Here is a 27,090-nt window from a genome sequence, read left to right on the forward strand (position 1 = left end):
GCACTTGTAAAAATCACAAACGACTTGCTACTTGCGTCAGATCAAGGCTGCATCTCATTGCTAGTTTTACTTGATCTTAGTGCTGCGTTCGACACTATAGATCATGAAATACTCATAGATCGATTACAAAACTATACAGGTATTCAAGGGCAGGCTTTAGGATGGTTCAGATCATACCTGTCCGATCGCTACCACTTTGTTTATTTAAACGGGGAGTCATCGCAGCTAACACCAGTAAAGTATGGAGTGCCACAAGGATCTGTCCTAGGTCCACTACTATTTTCAATTTACATGTTACCCCTCGGTAATATTATTAGGAAATATGGGATTAGTTTCCATTGTTATGCTGATGACACTCAACTATATATTTCAACAAGACCAGATGAAACTTCTAACTTAGCAAAGTTAACAGAGTGTGTTAAAAATGTGAAAGACTGGATGACCAATAATTTTCTACTGTTAAATTCAGATAAGACTGAGATATTACTTGTTGGACCAAAAAACAGTACACAGAATCTCTTAAACTGCAACTTGCAACTAGACGGATGTACTGTTATTTCCTCTACAGTCAAAAATCTAGGTGTTATATTAGACAGCAACCTGTCTTTTGAAAATCATATTTCCTATGTTACAAAAACAGCATTCTTTCATCTTCGAAACATTGCTAAGCTACGGAACATGTTACCTGTTTCTGATGCAGAAAAGTTAGTTCATGCATTCATGACGTCTAGACTGGACTATTGTAATGCACTACTAGGTGGTTGTCCAGCTTCTTCAATAAATAAGCTACAGGTAGTCCAAAATGCAGCTGCTAGAGTCCTTACCAGGTCAAGAAAATATGATCATATTACCCCAATTTTACAGTCTCTACACTGGCTACCTATTAGGTTCCGTATCACTTACAAAATATTACTTCTTACCTATAAGGCCCTTAATTGTTTAGCTCCTGCATACCTAACTAGTCTCCTACTACGCTACAATCCCTCACGCTCCCTAAGGTCGCAAAACTCTGGACTTTTAGTAGTACCTAGGATAGCAAAGTCCACTAAAGGAGGGAGAGCCTTTTCACATTTGGCTCCCAAACTCTGGAATAGCCTTCCTGATAACGTTCGGGGTTCAGACACACTCTCTATGTTTAAATCTAGATTAAAGACTCATCTCTTTAGCCAAGCATTCACATAATGTATCTCATAACGTTGTAATTTCAGTTACATCTGATCAAATGCACATTAATATTCTTCAGCTTGGGCTAAACCATCATTTTTGTTTGGTCGGAAGTTGGAACAGCAGCTACGCTAATTATTTCTCTGTTTCTCTGTCTTTGCCACGGGATTTCCATCCCGTGGTAACTAGGATTTACACAAGATTCAGCCCGGATTCAGATGAAGAGATGATGCCAACCCCTCAGAGGACCGCAGATGATGCCAGCCTTGAAACAACATACAGCACTACATAATTTTCCTACAAGTTTGATTACAGCACATAATCATTGCAATTAGTGTTCATCATCTGTTTAATTACACAGTTACTGATTTAATATTTATATCATATGTACATCGACTCAACATACAGTATTCACCACTAATAAGCTACTAAATATATTGTAGTAGCCTAAAACTTTTGTGCAGCTGCTCTGCAACAATCTGTATTGTAAAAAGCGCTATACAAATAAACTTGAATTGAATTGAATTGAATCAAGTGTAGAAATGAGAAAATAAGTATTGTAATTTCCCTACTGTAGTGTAAAGCAAAATTAATACATTAAAATGAATATTTCATAGGTATATTTTACAGTGCAATTTTTTTTACAGTGTATGGCAATTACTGTCATAGGAATAACAATAATATAAAACTGTTATTATTAGGGGCGGCACCTATTGTATCCATTGCCATTGTTGTTCTTCTTCCATTTATTCCGGTCTTGAGTCTATGGCAGAACATAGAACCGCTTGCGGAAAAGTTGTAAAATTTGGCACACTGATAGAGGACAATGTCAACATTAACCATAGCAAATTTGGAATCTCTAACTCAAACAAAGAAAACAACAACAAAATAATTTTTTCCTCTGATTCCTTGGTTCAAGGCGTTTCAAATTCTATATGACGTAATTTTCCATTGTGAAAACGATCCAGTCATTTTCAATTTTCTGTAAAACATACCGTTTCGAACTCCTCCTAGGCTATTGCTCCGATTTTTACAAAAATCTGACCAGACCATCTTCAGACCATGCCGACAAAAAGTGACGGAATTCAAGTCGAATTGTCAAACCGTTCTCGAATAACGCACAAACAAATTTGACGAAGAGAAAAATTGATCTGAGGCTATATCTTCGCAACGGTTTGGCGTATTGAGACCAAACTTGGTGTGTGTTATAAGCATGACCTGAGGCTACCTGCAGTGTTTTGGCACAGTGCCACCTAGTGGTCAGGAGATATGAAAAATTGCTATTTTATAGTTTTATAGTCGAAGCTTATCCAATTTTTCCATGACAGCCATTTTGAAATTTGTCCAAAAATGCTGTATTTTACAAACGCATTGACGTATCGTTATCGTGGTCCAATTTTCACCTAAATCAAATCAGATCATCTTCCGACTGTGCTAACAAAATATTACGGATTTCGTGTCGATGCACAAAACTGCTTTTGTATATCGACGCAACAAATTTGAGGCATGATGCCAGACTACATCTGAGCTTTGACATATTGACACCAAACTTTGTATGTGTAATGGTCTCCTTACACTGACCACACCACATCGAAAGTCAAAAGTGAAATCCTACTAAATCATATTACCAGAGGTTGTATTTATGATTTTTTCAGCCATTTCAATCTAAAATCCTCCTAAAATGGCTTTAATTACTCATTGTTGCAGTTGGTCTGCCACTCCATGCCCTGCTTGGCTCCTTATTTTCCCTCTGATTGTGCATGGCCCCTTAATTGCTGCTTGCAGCTATCTTTATTATTATTATATTCTAATTTTTTTGGCTACCAAAAACACCAGTGTGAATGTAATTTAGACTGAGACAGTACACCACAAATAAAAAGAGGGCTGAGTCCCCTTTAAAGTCTTTTTAAGTCTGACTCAAGTTTTCTTAGTTAAAGGAGTAGTTCACTTTCAGAACAAAAATTTACAGATAATGTACTCTCCCCCTTGTCATCCAAGATGTTCATGTCTTTCTTTCTTCAGTCGTAAAGAAATTATGTTTTTTGAGGAAAACATTTCAGGGTTTCTCTCCATATAATGGACTTCTATGGTGCTCTCGAGTTTGAACTTCCAAAATGCAGTTTAAATGCAGCTTCAAAGGGCTCTAAATGATCCCAGGTGAGAAAGAAGGGTCTCATCTAGCGAAACGATCAGTTATTTTCTAAAAACATGTACAATTTATATACTTTTTAATCTCTACACAGAGTACACATAGCGCTAGTTAAGACAAGTATTTGAGGTTAAAAAGTATATAAATTGTAAAATGTTTTTTAGAAAATAACCGATCGCTTCGCTAGATAAGACCCTTCTTTCCTCGGCCGTGATCATTTAGAGCCCTTTGAAGCTGCATTTTGGAAGTTCAAACTCAGGGGCACCATAGAAGTCCATTATATGGAGAGAAACCCTGAAATGTTTTCCTCAAAAAACATAATTTCCTTACGACTGAGGAAAGAAAGACATGAACATCTTGGATGACAAGAGGTCGAGTACATTATCTGTAAATGTTTGTTCTGAAAGTGAACTACTCCTTTAAGAACATGGGTTAGAGCTCTTAATTTTGAACTCTCAAAGTGCATTAAATAGAATAATTTAACTTTAAAATGGACAAAATGTCATTTGTATGTGTGTGTGAGTGTGTGTTTTTAAATATCACAATAATATTTTATCTTGGACTTCATATTGTGATATTACCGTATCATGAGATTTTGTAATATCATTACATCCCTAGTAAATGGCTGATCGTTTTATTAGATAAGACCCTTATTCCTCAGCAGGGATTGTGTAGAGCGCTTTGAAGCTGCATTAAAACTGCAATTTCTCGTTAATCCCCATTGAAGTCCCCTTAATGGAGAAAAGTCCTGGAATGTTTTTCTCAAAAACCTTATTTCTTTTCGACTGAAGAAAGAAAGACATGAACATCCTGGATGACATTGGGGACGAGCAAATTATCGGGAAATTTTTTACTCTAGAAGTGAAAATTATGCTGGTAAATGTACATGACAAAGTGCTGAACCACAGATTTATATCTTTATAAAGGAGCGTTTATGTGTATGTAAAAACTTCTGGACTTCAACAGCTCCAAGGGACGTTTTCCTACTGTAGGCCTACAGTTTCTCATCAAACAATCCCCTACTGTCACACGGCAGTGAACTACAGATCTGTAGCAGAGCATGGACACATACACCAGCTCAGACCAAAGGGCCAGGAAGTGTGAACAGACCCGCCGGACATGAAAACACAGCGGCCAGATAGTTTACGCATATTCGCACAGGCTGGCTGTCAACAAGGTAACCACAAAGGGGGCCGGTTAGCGTCGAGTGGTTGGCCGAACCCTGCTCAGCATAATTCTAGATTACACGCCAATCGATAAATCAGAGCCAGCAGTGTAGAGCGTGGACGACGGGGCCCAAATACAGCCCGGCGCCATACCTGCCAGGGTAAACACAGTGAGTGCCCCGACGCGGACTCTGCCAACCAAAGCTAACAGAGTTCAAACGAATGTTTGCCGACACAGGTCCCAAGACCGAACCGGACACAAAAACACTGTTGATCAACTCGAAGTGACTGATCGTTATTGCGTTCGTTGCGTGCTGAGAGGTTATTGGTCATAGTGGCTGACTGTGGTACATGTTTTGCAATCAGCTTTTTGCTTTTACTCAAACTAAACAAAGAACCTGGGGTGGAAAAAGTGTTTCGGGACGTCACCTAGACCTCGTACCCTGAGCCCCGCACACACACACACGGAAGGAGTGGGGTGGGGGGCCCTTTGTTTACACATGTCATCCATCTCAACTCCCTCCAGAAAGGCCCTGCAGAGGTGCAGTGATAATTCTCTCACCAAACCCCTCTCTGACACAAACCAGAAAACAAAAGGAATGCGAGGAGGAGGAGGACACAGAGGAAGAGCTTCATCGCAATGTTTTACACCCTCTAGTGGCCACAGAGTGCAAAAACAGACACTTTGAAGTTAAATATGTCACAAAAAAGAATAAATAAATAAAATAAAACAGCAGTCAAAAGTTTTTGAACAGTAAGATTTTACTTTTTTTTTTTTATAAAGAAGTCTCTTCTGCTCACCAAGCCTGCATTTATTTAATCCAAAGTACTGCAAAAATTTTCTATTTGAATATATTGTAAAATGTAATTTATTCCCGTGTTTTCAAAGCTGAATTTTTGGCATCATTACTCCAGTCACATGATCATTCAGAAATCATTTTAATGTTCTGATTTGCCGCTCAAATAAGTAATATTATATTATGTAGTATTTATTACATAAATATAATAAGTAGAATTTTTTTCTGGTTTCTTTGATGAATAGAAAGTTCAGAAGAACAGCGTTTATCTAAAATAATCTTTTGTAACATTAGAAATGCCTTCATTATCATTCTTTCCCAAAAAATAAAAATACTGACTCCAAGCTTTTGAGTATAGTGTATACTGTTATCATTTTTTTTTCTCAGATAAATGCTGATCTTTGGATCTTTCTATTCATCAAAGAATCCTGAAAAAAAATTCTACTCAGCTGTTTTCAACATAATAATGTTTTTTTGAGCAGCAAATCAGAATATTAGAATATGACTGGAGTAATGTTGCTAAAAATTCAGCTTTGAAATCACAGGAATAAATTACATTTTAAAATGTATTCAAATAGTAAACAGTTATTTTAATTAGTGAAAATATCAACATTTTTCTATTTTTGTTGTACTTTGGATCAAATAAATGCAGGCTTGGTGAGTTTTGGTAAATTTGGTAATTGTTTAAAAAAAATTTTTAACTATTTCTTATATTTGTTTATTTTAAAATGTACTCAAGCATTTTAAATATTGATAATAATAATAATAATTATAATAATAAATGTTTTCATGAACAGCAAATCGTCATATTAGAATGATTTCTGAAGGATCATGTGACACTGAAGACTGGAGTAATGATGCTGAAAATGTAGCTTTGACCACAGGAATAAATAAAAATTTTAAATATATTCAAACAGAAAGCAGTTATTTTAAATAGTAAAAATGTGTCACAATATTACTGCTTTTGCTGTATTTTGGATCAAATAAATTCAGGCTTTGTGAGGGGAAGAGACTTCTTAAAAAAAAAAAAAAACGTACCGTTCAAAAACGTTTGACTGGTAATTTTAGCAAATGTGGTCTTTTTTTATATATTTCTTATATTTGTTAATTTTAAAATGTACTCAAATCAAATAAATGCAGGCTTGGTGAGCAGAAGAGACTTGCTTTTTTTTTTTTAAATGGTACTGTTCAAAAACTTTTGACTGGCAGTTTTGGTAAATTTGGTAAAAAAAAAAAAAAACATATTTAAATTTCTCTTATATTTGTTTTATTTTAAAATGTACTTAACCATTTTAAATATTGCTAATAATAATATTATAATAATAAATGTTACATGAACAGCAAATCAGAATATTAGAATGATTTCTGAAGGATCATGTGACACTGAAGACTGGAGTAATGATGCTGAAAATGTAGCTTTGACCAAAGGAATAAATTAAAATTTTAAACATTCAAATGGAAAGCAGTTATTTTTAAATAGTAAAAATATGTCCGAATATCACTGCTTTTGCTGTATTTTGGATCAAATAAATGCAGGCCTGGTGAGGAGAACAGACTTCTTTAAAAAAAAAAAAAGAAAAGAAAACATTAAAAATTGTACTGTTCAAAAACTTTTGATTAGTAGTTTTGGTAAATGTGGTCTTTTTTAAATTATTTACAAATATTTCTTATATTTGTTCATTTTAATATGTACTCAAATTAGGGATGCTCATTTCGGTTAATTTTCCTGACCGACAACCGCTGCTCGTTATCCGAACATTAACCGTTAACTGATAAAATTAGAATAATAAATTAGTTTAAAATAAAATAGAATGCACGAGTATCTGTGATGACACATTAAAAATACAAGCAAATGTTTTATTTTAACGTGCAAACAGCAGCATACAGAGCAACAACAAAAACTGTATTGACATACTTAAATTATCACGCATCAGCAGCGGTTCTGAGAACAGAGAAAATCTGAATGAAAAAAAAAGAATAATATAAATAGGCCTACACTAAATATGTATAAATTAAATAACTACCTAATAAAGATGACAAAACTAAAACACACTGAATCCTTTTATGCGCTTTGAAGAACTGTACCGGTCTTATTCTTCTCGTCGGACATAAAAATATATAGCAGGCCAGCCAATACCTCAGTGTGCCTAGCTTTTAACATGAGGACATGCTGTACGGATAGGCAGGACCGCTGCCTGTTAACTCTTAGATCCGCGAAAAAAACACCATCACAAAAACCCTTTCAATTTGCGGTTTGGGACTTCCATCCACTGTCATATGCTTGTGGAGAAGCGCGTGTTTTACAGCGTTCAGCAATAGCCAATCACAGACATGTATGTTGATTTGATTATCACTGTGGCCAATCACAGGAGGCTATGTTACAATCCACTCACCAACCAAAGTGCCGGTTTCAGTTTTGCTGACTTCTACACTTTCGCGAACTCTCTTATTAAAACAAAGAAAAAGTGTTGGCATTATATAAATAAGAGATTAATTGTGCAGTGTAAAGGTTATTTTATTACTTTTTAATAACTTTATGAGATTGCGATGAACTACTCTAGGATGAGTGATAGCTTTCCATTGACTGTAACGGGAGCGACTATTGCGCACTTTCTAGACTATAATTCATTCAGAATTTGAATACATTCACTCACGGATTCACTCTCTGATAACCCAATAACGCCACTTGCCATTGAGTTGCATATACTACATCTGTTTACTAAGTAAAGGTGAAGCAAAATATGTCTGTACAGCCACACTGCACGTGTCGACACGCGCGCGTGAGTAAACAGATAACTTACAAATAGCATTATTTCTTTCACCATGCAGCAAACGTAAAAAAAAAAAAAAAAAAAAGAATAGAAAAAAACCCTTTTAAACCGTTTAACTGATAGTAATAATCGGTTAAAATTCTTACTGTCGGTTAACGGTTAAACGGTCAATATGAGCATCCCTAACTCAAATTAAATAAATGCAGGCTTGGTGAGCAGAAGAAACTTCTTAAAAAAAAAAAAAAACATTAAAAATCATACTGTTCAAAAACTTTTGACAGGTAGTTTAGATAAATGTGATTTTATTTTTAAATACTTCTTCTATTTGTTAATTTTAAAGTGCACTCAAATCAAATAAATGCAGGCTTGGTGAGCAAAAGAGACTTCTTATATAAAATCATACCTTGCACTCCACCACGCTCTGGTCAGATTCACAGGTGACGTAGATCTCATCCACTGCTCTCCGTAGATTATCGAACAGGAAGGCCCAGTATCGTGCTCGGAGGTCCACCTTCCGTGGCTGTCTAGTTTTGGTGGGGCTCTTCTCAGGTCCTTTGTCCAGTATCGACCCAGGTGCATTTTTGCAGTCCAGTGCTGAGTTCTGTTAAAAGCAGATGTAACTGTATGTTTCAAATGGTCTAGATGCCTTTTATTGACCGAGTGAACTACATTTGCCATTAACTTTTTAGGCTAACGGCTGTTTTAACAATCAGTGTGTGCTGTTTGTATAAACACTGAGGTCAAATTAAGGAAGAATGGAAATTAGACCCCAATGAATACAAAATTCAAATAAAAGGTCTCTGGTGCCACCTAGTGTTTAGCATGAGTAAAAGCTTTTTAAAACCTTTTTTTTTTTTTGAAGGAAGCAAAGAAAATTTTCTTTTGGTTTAGACCTGTTTGCTTATTTTCAAATTTTTTTTTTGCCTGGTTTCATAACTAACAGGTTTGCTACAGATACAAATAGAGACATTATATAATAAAGTTTCTCCCAAGGTTTTTTTCTCCATCTCTGTCACCTGTGGAGTTTTGGTTCCTTGCCGCTGTCGCGTAAATATACTAAAATACCTGGTATATTTCAAGTCTGCTAAATTGGAACCACTAATTTTGTATTTAATGCACTTTAATTGTCCAACTAAAGATGTACTTAAGTATTTTAAATATTTTGCATTTAAAGACTGATTCTATTTAAAGATCATACACTCCTCATAGTGACATTAAAACTTATTTTAGGCTTAATATTAAGAAATGTGCATTGTGCACAAGTAGTACTCCAAATAAAGTTTAATGACAATTTATATACTTTATATCAGTAAGTCTTGAGCGATATGTCAGTAAATATGTTAAAAGACTTGAATTATACTTAGTATAAAATAAATGCATTTTAAATCTATTACTTTTTTACTAGGGCCGTAATGTATGACAGTAGTATTTCCAGTTACTCTAGGTATTAATACAAGATTTAGAAACTAACATTTTTTTTATATATAAATTAATCACACCTGCTTTTTGTTCCTGTGGAGCCCGGAGTTGATTCGTTGAGCTCTTGCATTGCTGTTACCGTGATTCTTCGATTTAGCTGTATGTGAACAGAAAAACACAGTATGGTTAAAAGGCAGATAAATATAACATTGCTTTATATATCCAGAGTAGGGCTGTGCAATACCAATAACCCTGGTGTGTGAAAAAAAATTTTTTAATATTAATGGGAATATACTTCAGAGATATTTTACTTAGACAAATTTTAGGGGTGCCAATAATTGTGGCCAATGTGAACTAGAGAAAAACATTTATTTCATAATGAGATTTCCCCCCCATTTTCCATTTTACTTAAAGGAAAGGTTAGAATTTTGTGAATTTTTCAAATGAAAGATCTAAAGGATAAACAATGCAGATTTATTTTCACAGTCACCTTTGCTCATATTTACTAAGGGTGCCAATATTAGTGGAGGGCACTGTAAGTTGACAAAACTGACTCAGTAACAGCTGAGTAAAACCGTTTCATCTGAGAATGATTTTAAGCATTATCATATCACATATCGTATATCGCATTATTTAATTAGAGTTAGCACATATTGCACAGCCCTAATCCAGAGTATTATACCTAAAAAAAATATAAGTGACATTAGCATTAGCATTCTGAATGAAACAATGCTCTTTATGAATTTGTTTTAAGGCTACAACATTTTTGCAGACAATAAAAAAAATGCTAATAATTTTTTTTTTTTTTAACAATTTAAATTTTTGTACTTACAACATGCAAATAAATAAATAAAAACAAATAAATGATAAATAAAACCAAGAAATAAACAAGTAAATAAAACAATTGCTTTCAATTGTTAAATACTAATTTTATTATTTCATCATTTAATTATTTATTTTATTATCTTATCTTAATTAAATACATACAATAATATTTTAATTTATTTAAATAATTTACTTATTTTAAATTAAATTATATTTATTGCTTTGTTTTTTTTTTGTTTAATTAATAACAAAATAATTAAATCCATATGATTAAATATACAATTACTTTTTTGTCCTGTGTGGTGTGTATGTTGGGGCATAAATAACATCTACAAAGTTACAGTCCACTCAAAAGGGAGATATTTCGTTTTTTTTTTTTTTTTTTTTTATCCAATTTCAAGAACTAATTCAGAATATTGAAAGACAAATACAAAAATAAAAAATAAATAAAAAACAAAAAAGAGCTATAAATAGGCTTCAATTTCAATTATAATTTTTTAATAAAGTTTCCTTATTTAATATTAGGGCTGAAATATGTAGGGCCCTATGAAAACCGTTTTATTTTTTTCCAAATTCTGTTTTTTTTTTTTTTTCAATTTTTTTTTTCTAGATTCCATTTTCCGTTTCATTTTTTCTAAACTTTATTTTAATGGTTAAATCATGAAACTTACACAATTTAACAGCAATTCAATAAAAGTTGGGGAAAAAATAAATCTTTATGGCCCAATGAAATGTTTTATTTTTTTTCTCAAAGTCAGTTTTATTTTGACCAAATTCTGTTTTTCATTAATTTCCTGGATTTCATTTTAAGGGTTTCATTTTTAAAGAATAATTTTTTTTATTTTTTCCCCAGAAATACTGCGTTTTCTGGTAGGACTAAATAAATTCTGGTAAATAATCCTTTTTAAAAAAGTATGTTTTAATACTAATTTTATTAGTAGTAACAGTAGTATCATTACATTAAGTAATATATTTCTGTCACCGTTTCATTAAGTTAAACCAAACTTTTTATTTTGATGGGTTACTGCGAAGACTTTTACGTTTCTGCGCCATACATTCACACAGAGACACAGAAAATGCAGGTCTGTATTTAAATAGTATTTTCACGGCTTAATATTCACAGACACTAATCTATATCATGTTTTGATTAAAGTGTAATGACCTACTTTTGATTTATTCATCCCAAATTTGGTGTTATACAGTAAATTACGACTGCATTCTGCAATTCAGTCCGCATTTCTGCACTGCGGAAATTATAGAGCCCTAAATATGGCCTGGACACTCCTCTATTTTATTTGCTCTAAAAGTCATCTTCAGTCAGTGCTTGCATTCATTAAGTATCTGTGACTATTACAACTGATCAGGGGCTGTATTGTTTTCACTATAAGTATCAGCTTTCTGGAGTCTCTTCAAAACTGATTCTCAATCAGCACTTCTAACTATTAAGTGCACAGTTAGGGTTACAAGCCCTGATCCAGAAACAGTCACAGCGCAGGATGAATGCAGGCGTTTGCTTGGACAGAACACATACTGCAGTCCCGAACTAACAAAAGACTCCTGTGGTGACCTGTCAGCGCTGACAGTGAAACAGAGGATCTGGGTCAGTTTATACACACACAGGATTTCGCACACACTCTGCGACAAAGAGTGTACTGTAACTCCAGGTACAAGAGAGGGGATGACAGATTTGGAGCACTTGTTCAGCGCCCACATTTGCTTTGCAAATCGACGCTTTTTACAAAGCTGGATGCATTTTAAGTGGTAGCCTGATGGGCGATGAGCCGCGTGGGATGTGAGACTGTTTATGACTGCAAGAAAGGGCAATGAATCATATATATTATTTTAATTAATTTAAAATAGGTTTCTTCAACAAAGACGCATTGGTCAAAAGACGTTAAGGACACTTACAATGTTACAAAATATTTTGATTTTAATTAAACGCTTTGGAGTTTCAATTTATGAAAGAATCCTAAAAAAAACGAAGCAGCACAACTATTTTCAACAGTGATCCCAGTGAACAGTTTCTAAGCATTAAATCTCAAATCTTCTTAAGCATATCAGAATGATTTCTGAAGGATCATGTGACACTGAAGACTGCAGTAATGATGCTGAAAATTCAGCGTTGCGTCACAGAAATAAATTACATTTTAAAATATATTCAAATAGAAAACAGCTATTTCGAATTGCAATAATATTTCAGAATATTACTGGTTTTATTGTATTTTTAATCGAATAGATGCAGCCTTGGTGAGCATATAAGCATACTTTTTTTCAAAAAATCAAATTTTGCCAGTGTTTATTTATTATTATTATTATTATTATTATTATTATTATTATATGTGTGCATGAATGTGTCCAAATGGATCTAACCTTCTTCCTCCTTGCTCTCCACTGGGACACTCCATGCGATGAGATTTCGAGCAGCCCGGCCTTCCTCTGCCACGATCTTCCTCACCTTGTCATGGCTGTTGGACCGCTGGAAGGAGGCCTAAAAAAAAGAGTAAAGAAAAAACAAGCATTTATAGAAAGGAAAACCATTTTAGAAGAAAAGTTGACAATTCAGCGCTACAATTAAAGGAATAGTTTATCCAAAGATGAATGTAGCATTACATCAGTTGTTCACCAATGGATCCTCTGTAGTGAATGGGTGCCGTCAGAATGAGAGTCCAAACAGCTGATAAAAACATCACAATAATCTTTTCTTACAAAAAAATCTCTGTGTTTGTAAGAAACAAATCCATCATTAAGTTGTTTTAACTGGAAATCGTTACTTCTGGCCAAAACAGTCCATAATGCATAACTTTTTCCAGTGATAAGTCCATCCCCTTCTCAAGTTGTTAAAGGAGAAGTTCACTTCCAGAACGAAAATGTACAGTTCTAGTCTTTCTTTCTTTAATTGTAAAGAAATAATGTTTTTTGAGGAACACTTTTCAGGATTTCTCTCCATAAAGTGGACATCTATGGTGCCCCCCGAGTTTGAACGTCCAAAATGCAGTTTAAACGCAGCTTCAAAATGGCTCTAAACGATCCCAGCCGAGGAAGAAGGGTCTTATCTAGCAAAACGATTGGTCATTTTCTTAAAAAAAAAAAAAAAAGAGACAATTTATATACTTTTAAACCTTAAACGCTCGTCTTGTCTAGCTCTGCGTCAACTCCGGTTCAAGACAGTTAGGGTACGTCAAAATACTCCCTTCTTCTCCAACTTTCTTCTCCAACTTCAACATTGCCCGACATCGCTGTTTGACCTTTTTTTGTAAAGAACATTTCATCTTCTTTGCACATTCACTTTGTAAACACTGGGTCAGTACTTCTGCAGCGATGTAGGACAATTTTGAAGTTGGAGGAGAAAATGAGATTGGAGTTTTTCAACATACCCTATCTGTCTTGAACGGGAATACACAGAGTTTACGCAGAAAAGACAAGAAATTTAGAAAATAACCAATCTTTTAGATCGTTTAGCGCCCTCTAAAGCTGCATTTAAACTGCATTTTGAAAGTTCAAACTTAGGGCTCCATAGAAGTCCACTATATGGAGAGAAATCCTGAAATGTTTTCCTCAAAAAACATAATTTCTTTATGACTGAAGAAAGAAAGACTGTCAATTTTTGTTCTGGAAGCGAACGTCTCCTTTAATTGATGGACTGGAATGGTGTGGATTACTTGTGGATTTTTGTGATGTTTTTAATCAGCTGTTTGGACTCTCATTCTGACGGTACCCATTCACTGCTGAAACAAACTCATCTGCATCTTGAATGGCCTGAGGGCGAGTAAAATTTTTAGCAGAATTTCATTTCACTCACAAAATTTCACAAACATATCCAGCTTTTTGTCCTTTATGTCCATGAATATGGGAACCATTGGGCTACTCATGAACTTGTGAATCAAATAACAAGAAGCCGCTGCATTTGCTTACACATTCATTTATGCAGGATATTGGTTACCATTGGCAGAAAAACAAATGTTTTATAGCAAGTTTTTAAGTCCTTTTCATTATCACACCCACAGACAGAAGCAGTGCTCTTAGCAACTTACCAGCTTATTCTGCCCAAGACGCAAGGACATCAAAATAAGTACCAATAATTCACACTTTCTTTCTTGTCACCTTATATGATTTGCCAGTGGTGATAATATCACAAGCACAAGTGACGCTGAGATTACTGGTTACTCACAGTCACGTCAACAGCACCAGTAGGCTATTTATACACTTACAATGGAAGTGAAAGACCAATTTGTAAATGTTAAAATGCTGACAATTTCACTGTAGACACAAGGCGTTATCATTATGCACTATTATGTTAACATGATTTTAATGTGAAAAACAGCTTACTAACCTCTTTTGAGTGAAATTACATCCAACACAACAGCAATGACTGCAAGAATGATTTAAACAGCTACACAGCTCAAATAATACACAAGTTTTAACCAAAAAAGCAGCTTTTAAATGCCCTTTCACTTCCAGTTTAAAGATTTAGTTCACTTCCAGATCAAAACTTAAAGATAATTTACCCACCCTGTTGTCATCCAAGATATTCATGTCTTTCTTTCTTCAGTTGTAAAGAAATTATGTTTTTTTTGAGGAAAACATTTCAGGAATTTTCTCCATATAATGGACTTCTATGGTGCCCCTGAGTTTGAACTTCCACAATGCAGTTTAAATGCAGCTTCAAAGGGCTCTAAATGATCCCAGCCAAGGAAGAAGGGTCTTATCTAGCAAAACAATCTGTAATTTTTTCAAATAAATTAATATTTATACACTTTTTAACCACTTTAACTTTTTAAGTACTCAAGATAGTTAGGGTATGTCGAAAAACTCCCATCTCATTTTCTCTGTTTTAACTTTTTTTGTAAAAGACATTTGATCTTCTTTGCACGTTCACTTTGTAAACACTGGGTCGGTACTTCTGCAGCGATGTAGGATGATTTTGAAATTGGAGGAGAAAATGAGACTGGTGTTTTTCGGCATACTGCCTTGAACCGGACACATGCGCATCGCAGAGCTAGACAAAACAAGCATTTGTGGTTAAAAAGAAGAAGAAGAAAATACCCGATTGTTTCGCTAGATAAGACCCTTCTTCCTCGGCTGGGATCGTTTAGAGCCCTTTGAAGCTGCATTCAAACTGCATTTTGGAAATTCAAACTCGGGGCACCATAGAAGTTAGGGTTGCACGATATTGGGAAAAAATTACATTGCGATATATTTTTTTTCTTGCGATATATATTGCGATGTGTACAAATTCATTTATGTTCATCAGGTTGTTTTGAACTGCTTAAAAATCAAATAATAATTCAAGAATAATTGGGGTAATTTAGTAAGCATTTTCAAAGAATAAAAAAAATGTAAAAGTACAGTATAATCAAAACCCTGAAATAAAATACTTTTTAAAGCTTATTTTGGGTAGTTTCATAAACAGTTTGACTCACCTTATTCACTGTCAATTCAGGCAAATCAAGGCTCTAATATGAAATTAATAATGAATGTTGCTTTTACCCCGATGAAAGGGAAATCAGCTTCTTCCTTTCACGAAAAACATTAAAAGCTTAGCCAAGATGGAGGAACAGCTGATCATAGCTGTTACAGGGATAAAAAATTTTTAGCAGCAGAGCTACTGCAAGCAATTTTTAGTTTTGGAAATCCATTTATCTTTGCTGAAACTTCCGCGTCTTTAGGAGAGCGCGGCTCATGGTTGCTTAGCAACGGCAGACGCCACTCTGCCACTCAAGTTACAGAGCGCTTTGGAAAAAGGAGAAAGCGGCGCGCCTAGCGTTTTCCACGCGTTTTTAGGCGCGACATGCGAACGGTCCCTTAAATTCGTAGTGTTTCCACGAGTTGTGGCAACAACTGCCAGGCACTCCCGACAAAGCACCTGTTTTTGGTCAGCAGCATCCTTTTTGTATCCAAAATACTTCCATATAACCGACGTTGCGTTTCTTTTTGCGACCAAATCTTCCATTTCGGCGCTTTTCTCCCGTCCCGCGCTCATTTCGCCATGCGCACACAGAGACTGCATGCATGAAGTAGGTGAAGCAACGTGTGCATTGTAGTTTTTAAAGAACCCTTAAATATGAGTTAATTACTTTATTTTAGACAAATCTTGATACGTGAATAGAAAGTTTAGAAATATAGAAAGTACATTTTTAAATCAGACACACATAATTTTTTTTTTGCCCTGCATCGTGACTGCCACAATGTGACTATCGCGCATGCGTACATCGCGATGACGATGCTGAAACGATCTATCGTGCAGCCCTAATAGAAGTCCATTATACGGAGAACATTCCTGCAATGTTTTCATCAAAAAAACAATTTCTTTACAAAGAAAGAAAGAAAGAAAGATTTGAATAAAGTTGCTATATTTGTTTTCTTTGCACACAAAATTTGGATTTGGAAAAAGAAATTAGAACATTTTGATTACAAATTCTTTAAAAGACAGGGTCACACTTTACTTAATATGTGACCCTGGACCACAAAACCGGTCATAAGGGTCAATTTTTACACCATCTGAAAGCTGAATAAATTAGCTTTATTTGTCCAAATAAAGTTCTTAGCAATGCATATTACTATTCAAAAATTAAGTCATACAATGTATTTCTGGCTATTGCTACAAATATACCCGTGCTACTTAAGACCAGGGTCACATATGCATGCTAGATAATAGTGAGAATTGGTCCTTAAAATAAAGTTTGGTCCCTAAAGTTAAAGTTTTAGACTTTAAAACCAATGCCTTCAGTATCTCATTACTGTCTATATGTCCAAAACATTAAATGTAATCACTCTGAGATCAATCAGAAGTGTTTCACACTCCTTTGATACATTACTGAATATAATAATCTAACATTTGGCATACAGTTAATTATTCTGCTGTTCACTGGCCGTATGCCACAGTTACGCAAATGCAAAGCTGTTCCGTCTGTCACATTCCCTCACAGAGAGGAATATTTCATAAGGCTCGCTGGTTTTTACACATGCATAAACATTCTACTGTCCTCCCTTGCCACTATCTCATGTCCTCAGGGTTAAAATACACAACTGACCTACTTAGCCAAATGACAACAGCCTTCACTACACAGCTTTACTCTCTAGAGGTCTGGAAATAAGCATGAATGAGGCTTTGAGATTGCAAAACAGAAACATTTTTGCAATTCAAAATTAAAGTGAATTAACTTGTCGCCTGTCAGGACGTGGTTCGGATGGTAAATATTTACCCTGGGTTTCCCAGCTGACTGGCAACGGAAGGCCTGTGTCTACATTTGTCGTGCATCTCGGTAAAAGTGGATGGGGAGCTATTTCCGATTCGGCTTCCGTGGGTGCAAAATAACTAAGGTAAGAGTGAGAAAAGGCGATCTGATCTGAGGTCAGAGCTCCATACATGCGCGAGACGAATTGAGCTAATCACCTAATCACCAGCAGGCCCCTTGACACCCGAGGTCACTGGAGTTCGATCTAACCGAACCCCTCAGAATTGCAAAACAAGGACGTCCAGCTACAAAGAACTGCTTTCAGGACGAAGCGGCAAGGATAGAGTTTCAAGCGCGTCTAAACTCAGAATCAAAAAGAATGATGGGAAGAGGACAGAAGGTACGTACAGAGTAGAAGTAGAGTCTGTAAGCAGGTTCTTCATCCATATCCGGCCCTGACATGCTACCAAATTTGTTTATGGCAACCTGTTTTCCCCCTTAACCGGCATCTCCGCTGCACGAACGGCCTGTCATCGTCATTTGACAGCTGGACCAAAAATAGCCCTGTGACTCCTGCGAACTCGGCCAAGTGGATGCCTCTGCCAATCAGCAGGACGGACTTCTTTTCCTGGCCATAGGGACCGTCTTTCTGCAACGTCTCGGGTGCACCGTGACTCTGCCGCTACTGTTTTGCTGTCTTAGTTGTGGCGTAGTCACCCTCCACAGCTTGGCAGAGTATCGTGCAGAGCTTCTCTCTCTCTGTGCAGTCATGTGCACATGGCAGGCCGCCCACTCATCCAGCATGTGCTGGAGGCGGCAGGGCTGTGTGTGTCAGCACGTCTGCATTGGACACGCCGCAGACTCAACGTCCGATTGGAGCTCTGCGGTGCGTAACTTACACCGGGGATATAGATGTAAATAGAGACGCGTCAACGAGATGTGGGACAGACGGAGCCGCGAGGATGACAGCGTGCAAAAATATCCACGGCTTGAAGACCTTGCGATATTCGGTATGTAATATTCACATTTTTATGAACTAATTATCTTACACTTATAAACTCATTTTTATTTAAATCAATTAAATCATATTTAATCATATAAACCATATTTTTATATTACAATCATGTGCATGAATAAAAATCATGACATTTCTTTGAAGCCTTCATTGATTTTCCTGACTTTTTCAGGCCTGATACACACTTGTCAAATTCCATAGTTTCTAAAATGGGAATTCCAAATGCGTGAAAGGTCAAATGTCAAATTCACGGCTACTACGATCACTCTGGCACTGCACCTCTTTCTAAACAAGAAGAAAACACACAAACCTGGTTCCACAGACAATGTTTACCAAAGCTTTTTCACCTCTAGATTCCAATTTTGTAAAAACAACATATAGTTCGACAAACTGCTGCCTGAGATCAAGTTCTGTTTCCATGTTTACAGTGAGGGAAAACATATTTGATCCCCTGCTGATTTTGTACATTTGACAAAGAAATGATCAGTCTATAATTTTAATGGTACGTTTATCTGAACAGGGAGAGGCAGAATAACATAAAAAAAAAATCCAGAAAAACGAATTTAAACAAAAAGATAAACTGATTTGCATTTTAATGAGTGAAATAAGTATTTGACCCCTTCACAAAACATGACTTAGCACTTAGTGGCAAAACCCTTGTTGGCAATCACAGAGGTCAGATGTTTCTTGTAGTTGGCCACCAGGTTTGCACACATCCCAGGAGGGATTTCATCCCACTCCTCTTTGCAGATCATCTCCAAGTCATTAAGGTTTCGAGGCTGACGTTTGGCAACTCGAACCTTCAGCTCCCTCCACAGATTTTCTATGGGATTAAGGTCTGGAGACTGGCTAGACCACTCTAGGACCTTAATGTGCTTCTACTTGAGCCATTGTTGCCTTGGCCGTGTGTTTTTGGGTCATACCCACCCACAACCCATTTTCGAAGCCCTGGCTGGCTTCAATGCCCTGGCCCTGATGGTACATGGCCCCGTCTATCGCCCCTTTGATGCGGTGCAGTTGTCCCGTCCCCTTAGCAGAAAAACACCCCCAAAGTATAATGTTTCCAGCTCCATGTTTGACGTTTGGGATGGTGTTCTTGGGGTCATGGGCAGCATTCCTCCTCCTCCAAACACGGTGAGTTGAGTTGATGCCAAAGAGCTGGATTTTGGTCTTATCTGACCTAGGGCTGCAACTAACGACTATTTTAATAGTCGACTAGTCACCGACTATTGAAACGATTAGTCGACTAATCGGATAATTATTCAATTTTTCTCAAATTTAGCATGAGATTGCTTTAATTATGTGGAAAATTATAGTAAATACAAGAAAGAAGGGGGTACTTCAATGAAAAATGCATATTTTATTGAACTTTGCTGCTGATAGGCCAATTCATACTAAAAGTAAATAAAAATGCCCTGTCTAAAACCATTTAGGCACAATAATCGGTCAGTACAGACATAAATGCATAAATTAAGAAACTCTATAATCTTTTTAAAGGACAGGCACATTTGTTTTATAAGAAAAAATAAATTAAAATCAAGTAAACATTTTCTTCCTGTAAACCAGGGGCAGGCACATCAGCAGCAATAATACCGTAAACAAACATGTATATCCAAAACAAAACGTATTGGCTTCCATGTTATTTAAATCTTACCGAGGCCAGCCAAACTGGTTTCATTTAACTGTCCGACGTGCTTTCTCTTTAAATGTTCGTGCATCACAGAGGTGCTGCCGTGATGCACAAGGACTGCTTTACAAACCATGCAGGTAATCTTTTTATTCGCCGTAGCAGGCTAAAATGCTCCCAAACTTTATGCCTGTTTCACACATACTCAGTCTGCATTGCGTCTACAGTCCGTGTGCGTTACGTATGCGGTGCAGAAGCAGCACGGACTCGTTTTGCGCTCACACAGAACGCGTTTACAGTCCGTACATTGTGAACGTTCTAATCCGTTAACATGGGTGTGGAAAAAAAATACGCACTTTAGACGGAGTATGTGTGAAACGGGCGTGTTTTGGTACGCGCAGCTGCTGCATTCAGTGCATTGGACGCCGCCATTTCTGTATGTTATCGCTCAGCATAGAAGCTAATGCCTATGTGCGACTCTCGGCAGAGAGATGCCTCACTCGGTCAGAGAAAACATGTCTGGCGACAACATCGACAATGAAATTCATTGTCGACTATTTCTATTATCGATTTTTGTCGACAACGTCGACGAATCGTTGCAGCCCTAATCTGACCACAACACTTTCACCCAGTTCTCCTCTGAATCATTCAGATGTTCATTGGCAAACTTTAAATGGGCCTGTACATGTGCTTTCTTGAGCAGGGGGACCTTGCAGGCGCTGCAGGATTTCAGTCCTTCAAGGCGTAGTGTGTTACCAATTGTTTTCTCGTTGACTATGGTCCCAGCTGCCTTGAGATCATTGAAAAGATCCTCCAGTGTAGTTCTGGGCTGATTCCTCACTGTTCTCATGATCACTGAAACTCCACGAGGTGAGATCTTGCATGGAGCCCCAGACCGAGGGAGATTGACAGTTACTTTGTTTCTCTTCCATTTGTGAATAATCAAACCAACTGTTGTCATCTTCTCACCAAGTTGCTTGGCGATGGTCTTGTAGGCCATTCCAGCCTTGTGTAGGTCTACAATCTTGTCCCTGACATCCTTAGACAGCTCTTTGGTCTTGGCAATGGTGGAGAGTTTGGAATCTGATTCTGTGGACAGGTGTCTTTTATACAGGTAACAAACTGAGATTAGGAGCACTCCCTTTAAGAGAGTGCTTCTAATCTCAGCTCCTTGCCTGTATAAAAGACACCTGGGAGCCAGAAATCCTACTGATTTATAGGGGATTAAATACTTATGTCACTCATTAAAATGAAAATCTATTTTTTTACTTTTTTTAAAATGCATTTTCTCTGGTTTGGCTTCAGTATATTTCATACAGCATGTCCTCTAAAGCAGTGGTTCTCAATCCTGGTCCTGGGGGACCCCTGCTCTGCACATTTTGCACGTTTCCCTTATTTAACACCTGATTGAGATCCTCAGCTCATGAGGAGAGAGATCCATGAACTGAACTAATCAGCTAATGATCTCAACAGGTGTGTTAAATAAGGGAGACATGCACAATGTGCAGAGCAGGGGTCCCCCAGGACCAGGATTGAGAACCACTGCTCTAAAGAGTTCTTTGTTTTGTGGCTTACAGAATGGCTTACAGAATTGTGTCTATGGGTTTATTATTTTGAAAATCAGCTGTGCAATTAGCCATTATCACAAAAAAAAATCATCATGTCAGGATGTAAGATGTAGTTAATCTTCACTGTACATTTTACTGTGGTTTATTGTTACTTACTGTTATGACAACGTTTTGCCGCCACATAAAAAAAATCTAAAATTATGAGATTAAAGTCATAATATATTAAGAATAAAAGTCACAATATTTAGAGAATAAAGTCTATTAGCTGTAATATTTAGACTTTATTCTCTTAATATTTCGACTTTCTTCTCGCAATATTTAAACTTTACTCTCGCAATACTTTGACTTTATTCTGGAAATATTTAAACTTTTTTCCTGTAGTTTTAACTTTATTCTGAAAATATTTCGACTTTTCTCTCGAAATACTTTGACTTTTTTCTCGTCGATTTTTGACTTTATTCTGGAAATATTTGCATCTTCTTCTTGTAGTTATAACCTTATTCTGGAAATATTTCGACTTTTTTCTCAAACTTTTGACTTTAATCTCACAAATTTGGACTTTACTCTTGTAATATTTTGACTTTATTCTGGAAAAATTTTCTTTCTTCTCATAATTTCGACTTTAATCTCACAATATTTGTACTTTACTCTCGCAATAATTTATTATTAACTTTATTTTCGTAGTATTTCGACTTTATTCTCGTAATGTTACCACTTACCACCATCTTGTAATGTTAGATTTTTTTTAACGTGGCCCTAAAAAGCCACCATAATGTCATGTTAAATGTTATGTACTGTTCTAAAATATTATATTGCATTGTTATTGTTATGTCATGCCACGTAAACATTACATTGCATTGTATAACTGTTATTTTGTCATGTTATTATCATGATCATGTGAGGTACTTTTAAGTTATGTTCTCTTGTGTGTGTTACTGTTACTTAATATTATGGTGGCATTTGTGTTGTGTAGTTATAAGATTCATTATAGGCTGACAAATTGTGATTGCCCACAATACCCTGAATATCTGATCAAGATTTTCAGGTCACACAACGTAGCACCAAATACAAATACACCTTGCAAATACACTCTCTTGTCTCAGGTGTTTGAGAATATGCAAAAAAAGTCAAGATCTACCCAATCACATATCCCAATCTAAATGAGTAGATATAGTGTTAGATAAGCATTCAGCATCAAACCTTTATCACAGTTTTGTATTGTAGCAACACTAACCTTAGCAACGATGCTATTTTGATGTGAAAATACTGTCTCCATAGTAACTCTGTTAGGGCAATGTTATAACTGACAGCTGCCTGCCTAGACAGCATTTTCGGCCATTCACAAAGTTCAGAGGCCCTCTATGGTGGCCAAAAACGCTGTCTACATAGGCAGCTCACTGTGTTTTGAGAAAGCTGTTGTTTGTTACCTTTAGGGCTATGTTGATGGGCGTATTCCTGCCTTTCCCTCCTCCATGAGATGATCCAGAACTGTTACTGGCCGATCTGTCTCTGCCGTCCCCGCTCTGACCCGACCTCAGCCCGAGCCGGTGCTGCTGACCCGCGCCGCGCCGGCGTCCATCGTGCCGGCTGTCCTTCGACATGAGCCCGATGTCAAACGAGCGACTTTAAGCGGACGCGAACTTCACTACCAGAGGGCGAGAAATTAAACAGGCCTCCTGTTCTTTTACACTGAACACTCGCGGATCGCATCGAGCGCTGGAGAGAGTCTGACGCCGCCAACTGGACTGGAGGACTGGACCGATGCAGCGGACATCACCTGCGGAAACCTTCTGTATGGTAACTACAGTGACGGTTCCCGCCAAAATATCGTACTAGTTGATGATTAAACCATAAATAATGCATAATTTGAGATTGTAATGACTTTTCGGTAATAGAGAGAACATGTCAGAAAGTAGAATGTTAAATGGGGAAAATATAAAAGCAATAAAACCTACTAAAAGCATTTTTACATATTTTATTTTTATGATTGTAATGATTTAAATAGACAAGATGTAATTTTTAGGCCAAAAGGATATATATATTTTCTATTTTATTTATACAAATATTTATACAAATAATTTAAAATAATTTAAATATTTAAAAAAATATTATATTTATAAATATTATATTTATTATTAAAAATAATAAATATAAATATACATTTATTTTGATTTCGGAAATTTAAAATTAAATAAATGTCGTTTTTTATAATTTATAATAATTAAAAATAATGTAAATGTATTTATATGTAATGAAATTATATATGTATATACATATAAAAAATGTATTTATATTTTATTTATATTATTTATATTATTATTATATTAAACAATATATATATACACACACACACACACACATTTCTTTTTATTTTGGAACTTTAAATTAAAACTACATAAATACAGTTTATATCATTAATAATGAAAAATAATGTAAATAATGTATTTATATGAAATTAATTATATATATACACACATTTTTTTTAGATTTTATTCATATAATTATTTTAACAATAATTTAAAGATTTAAAAAATATATACTGTAATAAATGACTAAATATAATTATACATTTCTTTAAAACTATATAAATGCAGATTATATAATTAATAATAATTAAAATAATGCATAATAAAATTTTATATAGAGAGAAAACATTTCTTTTTATATTTAATTTATAAAAAAATATTTAAAATCTTTTGATTTTGGGACTTTAAAACTAAATAAATTATAATACATAATTAAAAATTATGTAAATAATATATTTATATGAAATTTTGTGTGTGTGTGTGTGTGTGTGTGTATACACATATATACACACACATATATATACACACACACACACACACACACACACACACACACACACACATATACACACACATATACATACACACACACACACACACACACACACACACACACACATATATACACACACATATACACACACACACACACACACATATATATATATATATACACACATATATACACACACACACACACACATATATATATATATATATAATTATTATTATAAAAATGAATTAATAAGCATTTATTTTTATTTTGGAACTTTAAAAACTAAATAATGGCAGTTTATATAATTAATAACTAAAAAATAATTTAAGATTTTATAATAATATAAATATATGTAATGAGAAATGTACATTTCTTGTGATATTATAATTTTTTATTTTTGATACTGGCGTTAAAGATGTTTTTTACCTTAAGTTCTGTTTGTAGATTTTGATTTCCCATCAAAAGCATGTATTACTAATCATTATATCTAAAATATAAACTATTTCACAAAGAACTATCCAAAGCGTATGAATAAGCAAAAGTGCAACTTTCTAACGTGCAAAAACAGCAAATTTAATGTTTCCGTTATGAACTCTTCAGCATGCTGTTTTCAATGACTAACTGCTGTTGTTGTTTTTTAATAGCCAAAGCTACATGAAACCAATAAGGGATTCAATTTTGACTAACACTAAATATATACAACTATAAAAAAAGACCATTCCAGGAAGAAGAAAAAAAAAACATACATATGAAATCATACATAATGCAAAAAGATCTTAAAAATGTTTTCTTGTTGCTCCATGTGCGCTGCAAAAGCCACACTCAAATACATTCAGTGCATTTACAGCTATCTATAACAAAGGCCTCATCATTCACAAACGACACACAATCAACCAAATCAAAAATACTCATTTCATCTACCACATTAAAAAAATAAAATAAAATAAAAACCTATAATGAAGCGATCCATTGATGAGAGCTACCAGAGTTCACCCAAAAATTAAAATTTGATGTTTATCTGCTTACCCCCAGGGCATCCAAGATGTAGGTGACTTTGTTTCTTCAGCAGAACACAAACAAAATGTTTTCAGTCCAACCGTTCCAGTCTGTCAGTCAAAGAATGAATAAGCCCACGGCTTTGATAGTCAAAACAAATTACAGACAAAACCAAATTAAACCCTGTGGTTCGTGATGATACACTGAGGTGTTAAGACACAAAATGATCGGTCTTCGCAAGAAACTCAACAGTATTCCTCAAAGATTTGGTGCCCATTGACTGCCATCATCTGACTGACAGACTGCAACAGTTTGAGTTAAAAATCCTAATTTGTGTTTTACTGAAGAAACAAAGTCACCTACATCTTGGATGCCCTGGAGGTAAGCAGATAAACATCAAATTTTCATTTTTGGGTGAACTAGCCCTTTAAATAGACCAATATACAGTCAAGCCCGAAATTATTCATACCTCTGGCAAATTCTGATTTAAAAATACTTTTATTCAACCAGCAAGTTTTTTTGACCGGGAATGACACAGGCTTCTCCCAAAAGATAAGACGACGATGTGCGCGAGGCATCATTGTGGAAAAAAATGTTTCTCAGCTTTTATTTACAGTTGAACAAAAAGTGGCATGTCCAAAATTATTCATACTCTTTGCAAACTGTCAGAGTCTATGAGAAAATCCAAAGTTCTATACCATTCCAAATAGTCCAAGCTGTTCTAAAGCATCCTAATTACCCTGATTCATTGGGAACAGCTGTTTTAATCAACTCAACAGGTGAAAAACAGAAGCTCTCTGCTGTTGGTTTGTGGACAGTCATGGCTAAGACAAAGGAGCTCACTGAGGACTTGCGGCTGCGCAGGAAAGGGCTATAAGACCATATCTAAATGTTTTGTTCTGAAGCACAGTGACACCTGTGCTGGCCAGGAGGATAGTGGGAGAGGTAAAAAGAATCACCACCAAGGCCATCCTGATGAATCTGGGCTCTGCTGGTGGCAACATCTCAAGGCAGAGAGTTCAACGGACACTGCTGGGTTCCACGGATGAAGACCAAGGAGGACACCACTTCTTCAGACAAGGCACACAAAAGCCCACTTGGCCTTTGGAAATGCTCATCTGGATAAAGAAGATGACTTCTGGTCTTCTGTTTTATGGTCAGATGAAACAAAAATTGAATTGGAACCATGAAAAAGGAGAGAAACTTGGCCTTGGGCACCAGTGGACATTTCAGCACGACAATGACCCAAAACACACAGCAAAAGTGGTGAAGAAATGGTTAGCAGACAAAAACAATTAACTTTTTGCAGTGGCCCAACCAGAGTCCTGACTTAAATCCAATTGAGAATCTGTGGAGGAGCTAAAGATCAGGGTGATGGCAAGGAGACCCTCCAACCTGAAAGAGTTGGAGCTCATCGCTAAAGATGAATGGGCAAAAATACCAGTGGAGACACGCAAAAAGCTGGTCAGCAATTATAGGAAGCGTTTGATTGCTGTAATAGCCAATAAAGGCTTTTCTATTGATTATTGAGAAGGGTATGAATAATTTTGGACATGCCACTTTTTGTTCAAATGTAAATAAAGAATTTTTTTTTTCCCCCACAATGATGCCTTTTG

At 35.7% G+C, this 27,090-nt stretch overlaps 1 protein-coding gene across 4 annotated transcripts in view; it reads right to left on the bottom strand.

Annotated features, from left to right (window-relative positions):
- scaper (S-phase cyclin A-associated protein in the ER) overlaps nucleotides 1-23,577 on the bottom strand; it is a 194,357-nt gene extending 170,780 nt beyond the window's left edge. The window contains exons 1-4 of one of the 4 annotated variants that reach the window (XM_073832328.1): nucleotides 23,104-23,577; nucleotides 12,662-12,779; nucleotides 9,547-9,623; nucleotides 8,451-8,648 (exon numbers count right to left, since the gene is read on the bottom strand). In XM_073832328.1, the coding sequence (XP_073688429.1) occupies nucleotides 8,451-8,648; nucleotides 9,547-9,623; nucleotides 12,662-12,779; nucleotides 23,104-23,277 (567 nt within the window). In that variant the 5' untranslated portion in view covers nucleotides 23,278-23,577. Of the gene's footprint in view, nucleotides 1-8,450; nucleotides 8,649-9,546; nucleotides 9,624-12,661; nucleotides 12,780-17,874; nucleotides 18,182-23,103 lie in introns of those variants that run through there. The other 3 variants (XM_073832330.1, XM_073832329.1, XM_073832331.1) reach the window with 3 other exon arrangements.
- Between the last annotated feature and the right edge of the window lie 3,513 nt (nucleotides 23,578-27,090).

This window comes from Garra rufa, chromosome 25, assembly GCF_049309525.1.
Source record: "Garra rufa chromosome 25, GarRuf1.0, whole genome shotgun sequence".
NCBI lineage: Eukaryota > Metazoa > Chordata > Actinopteri > Cypriniformes > Cyprinidae > Garra > Garra rufa.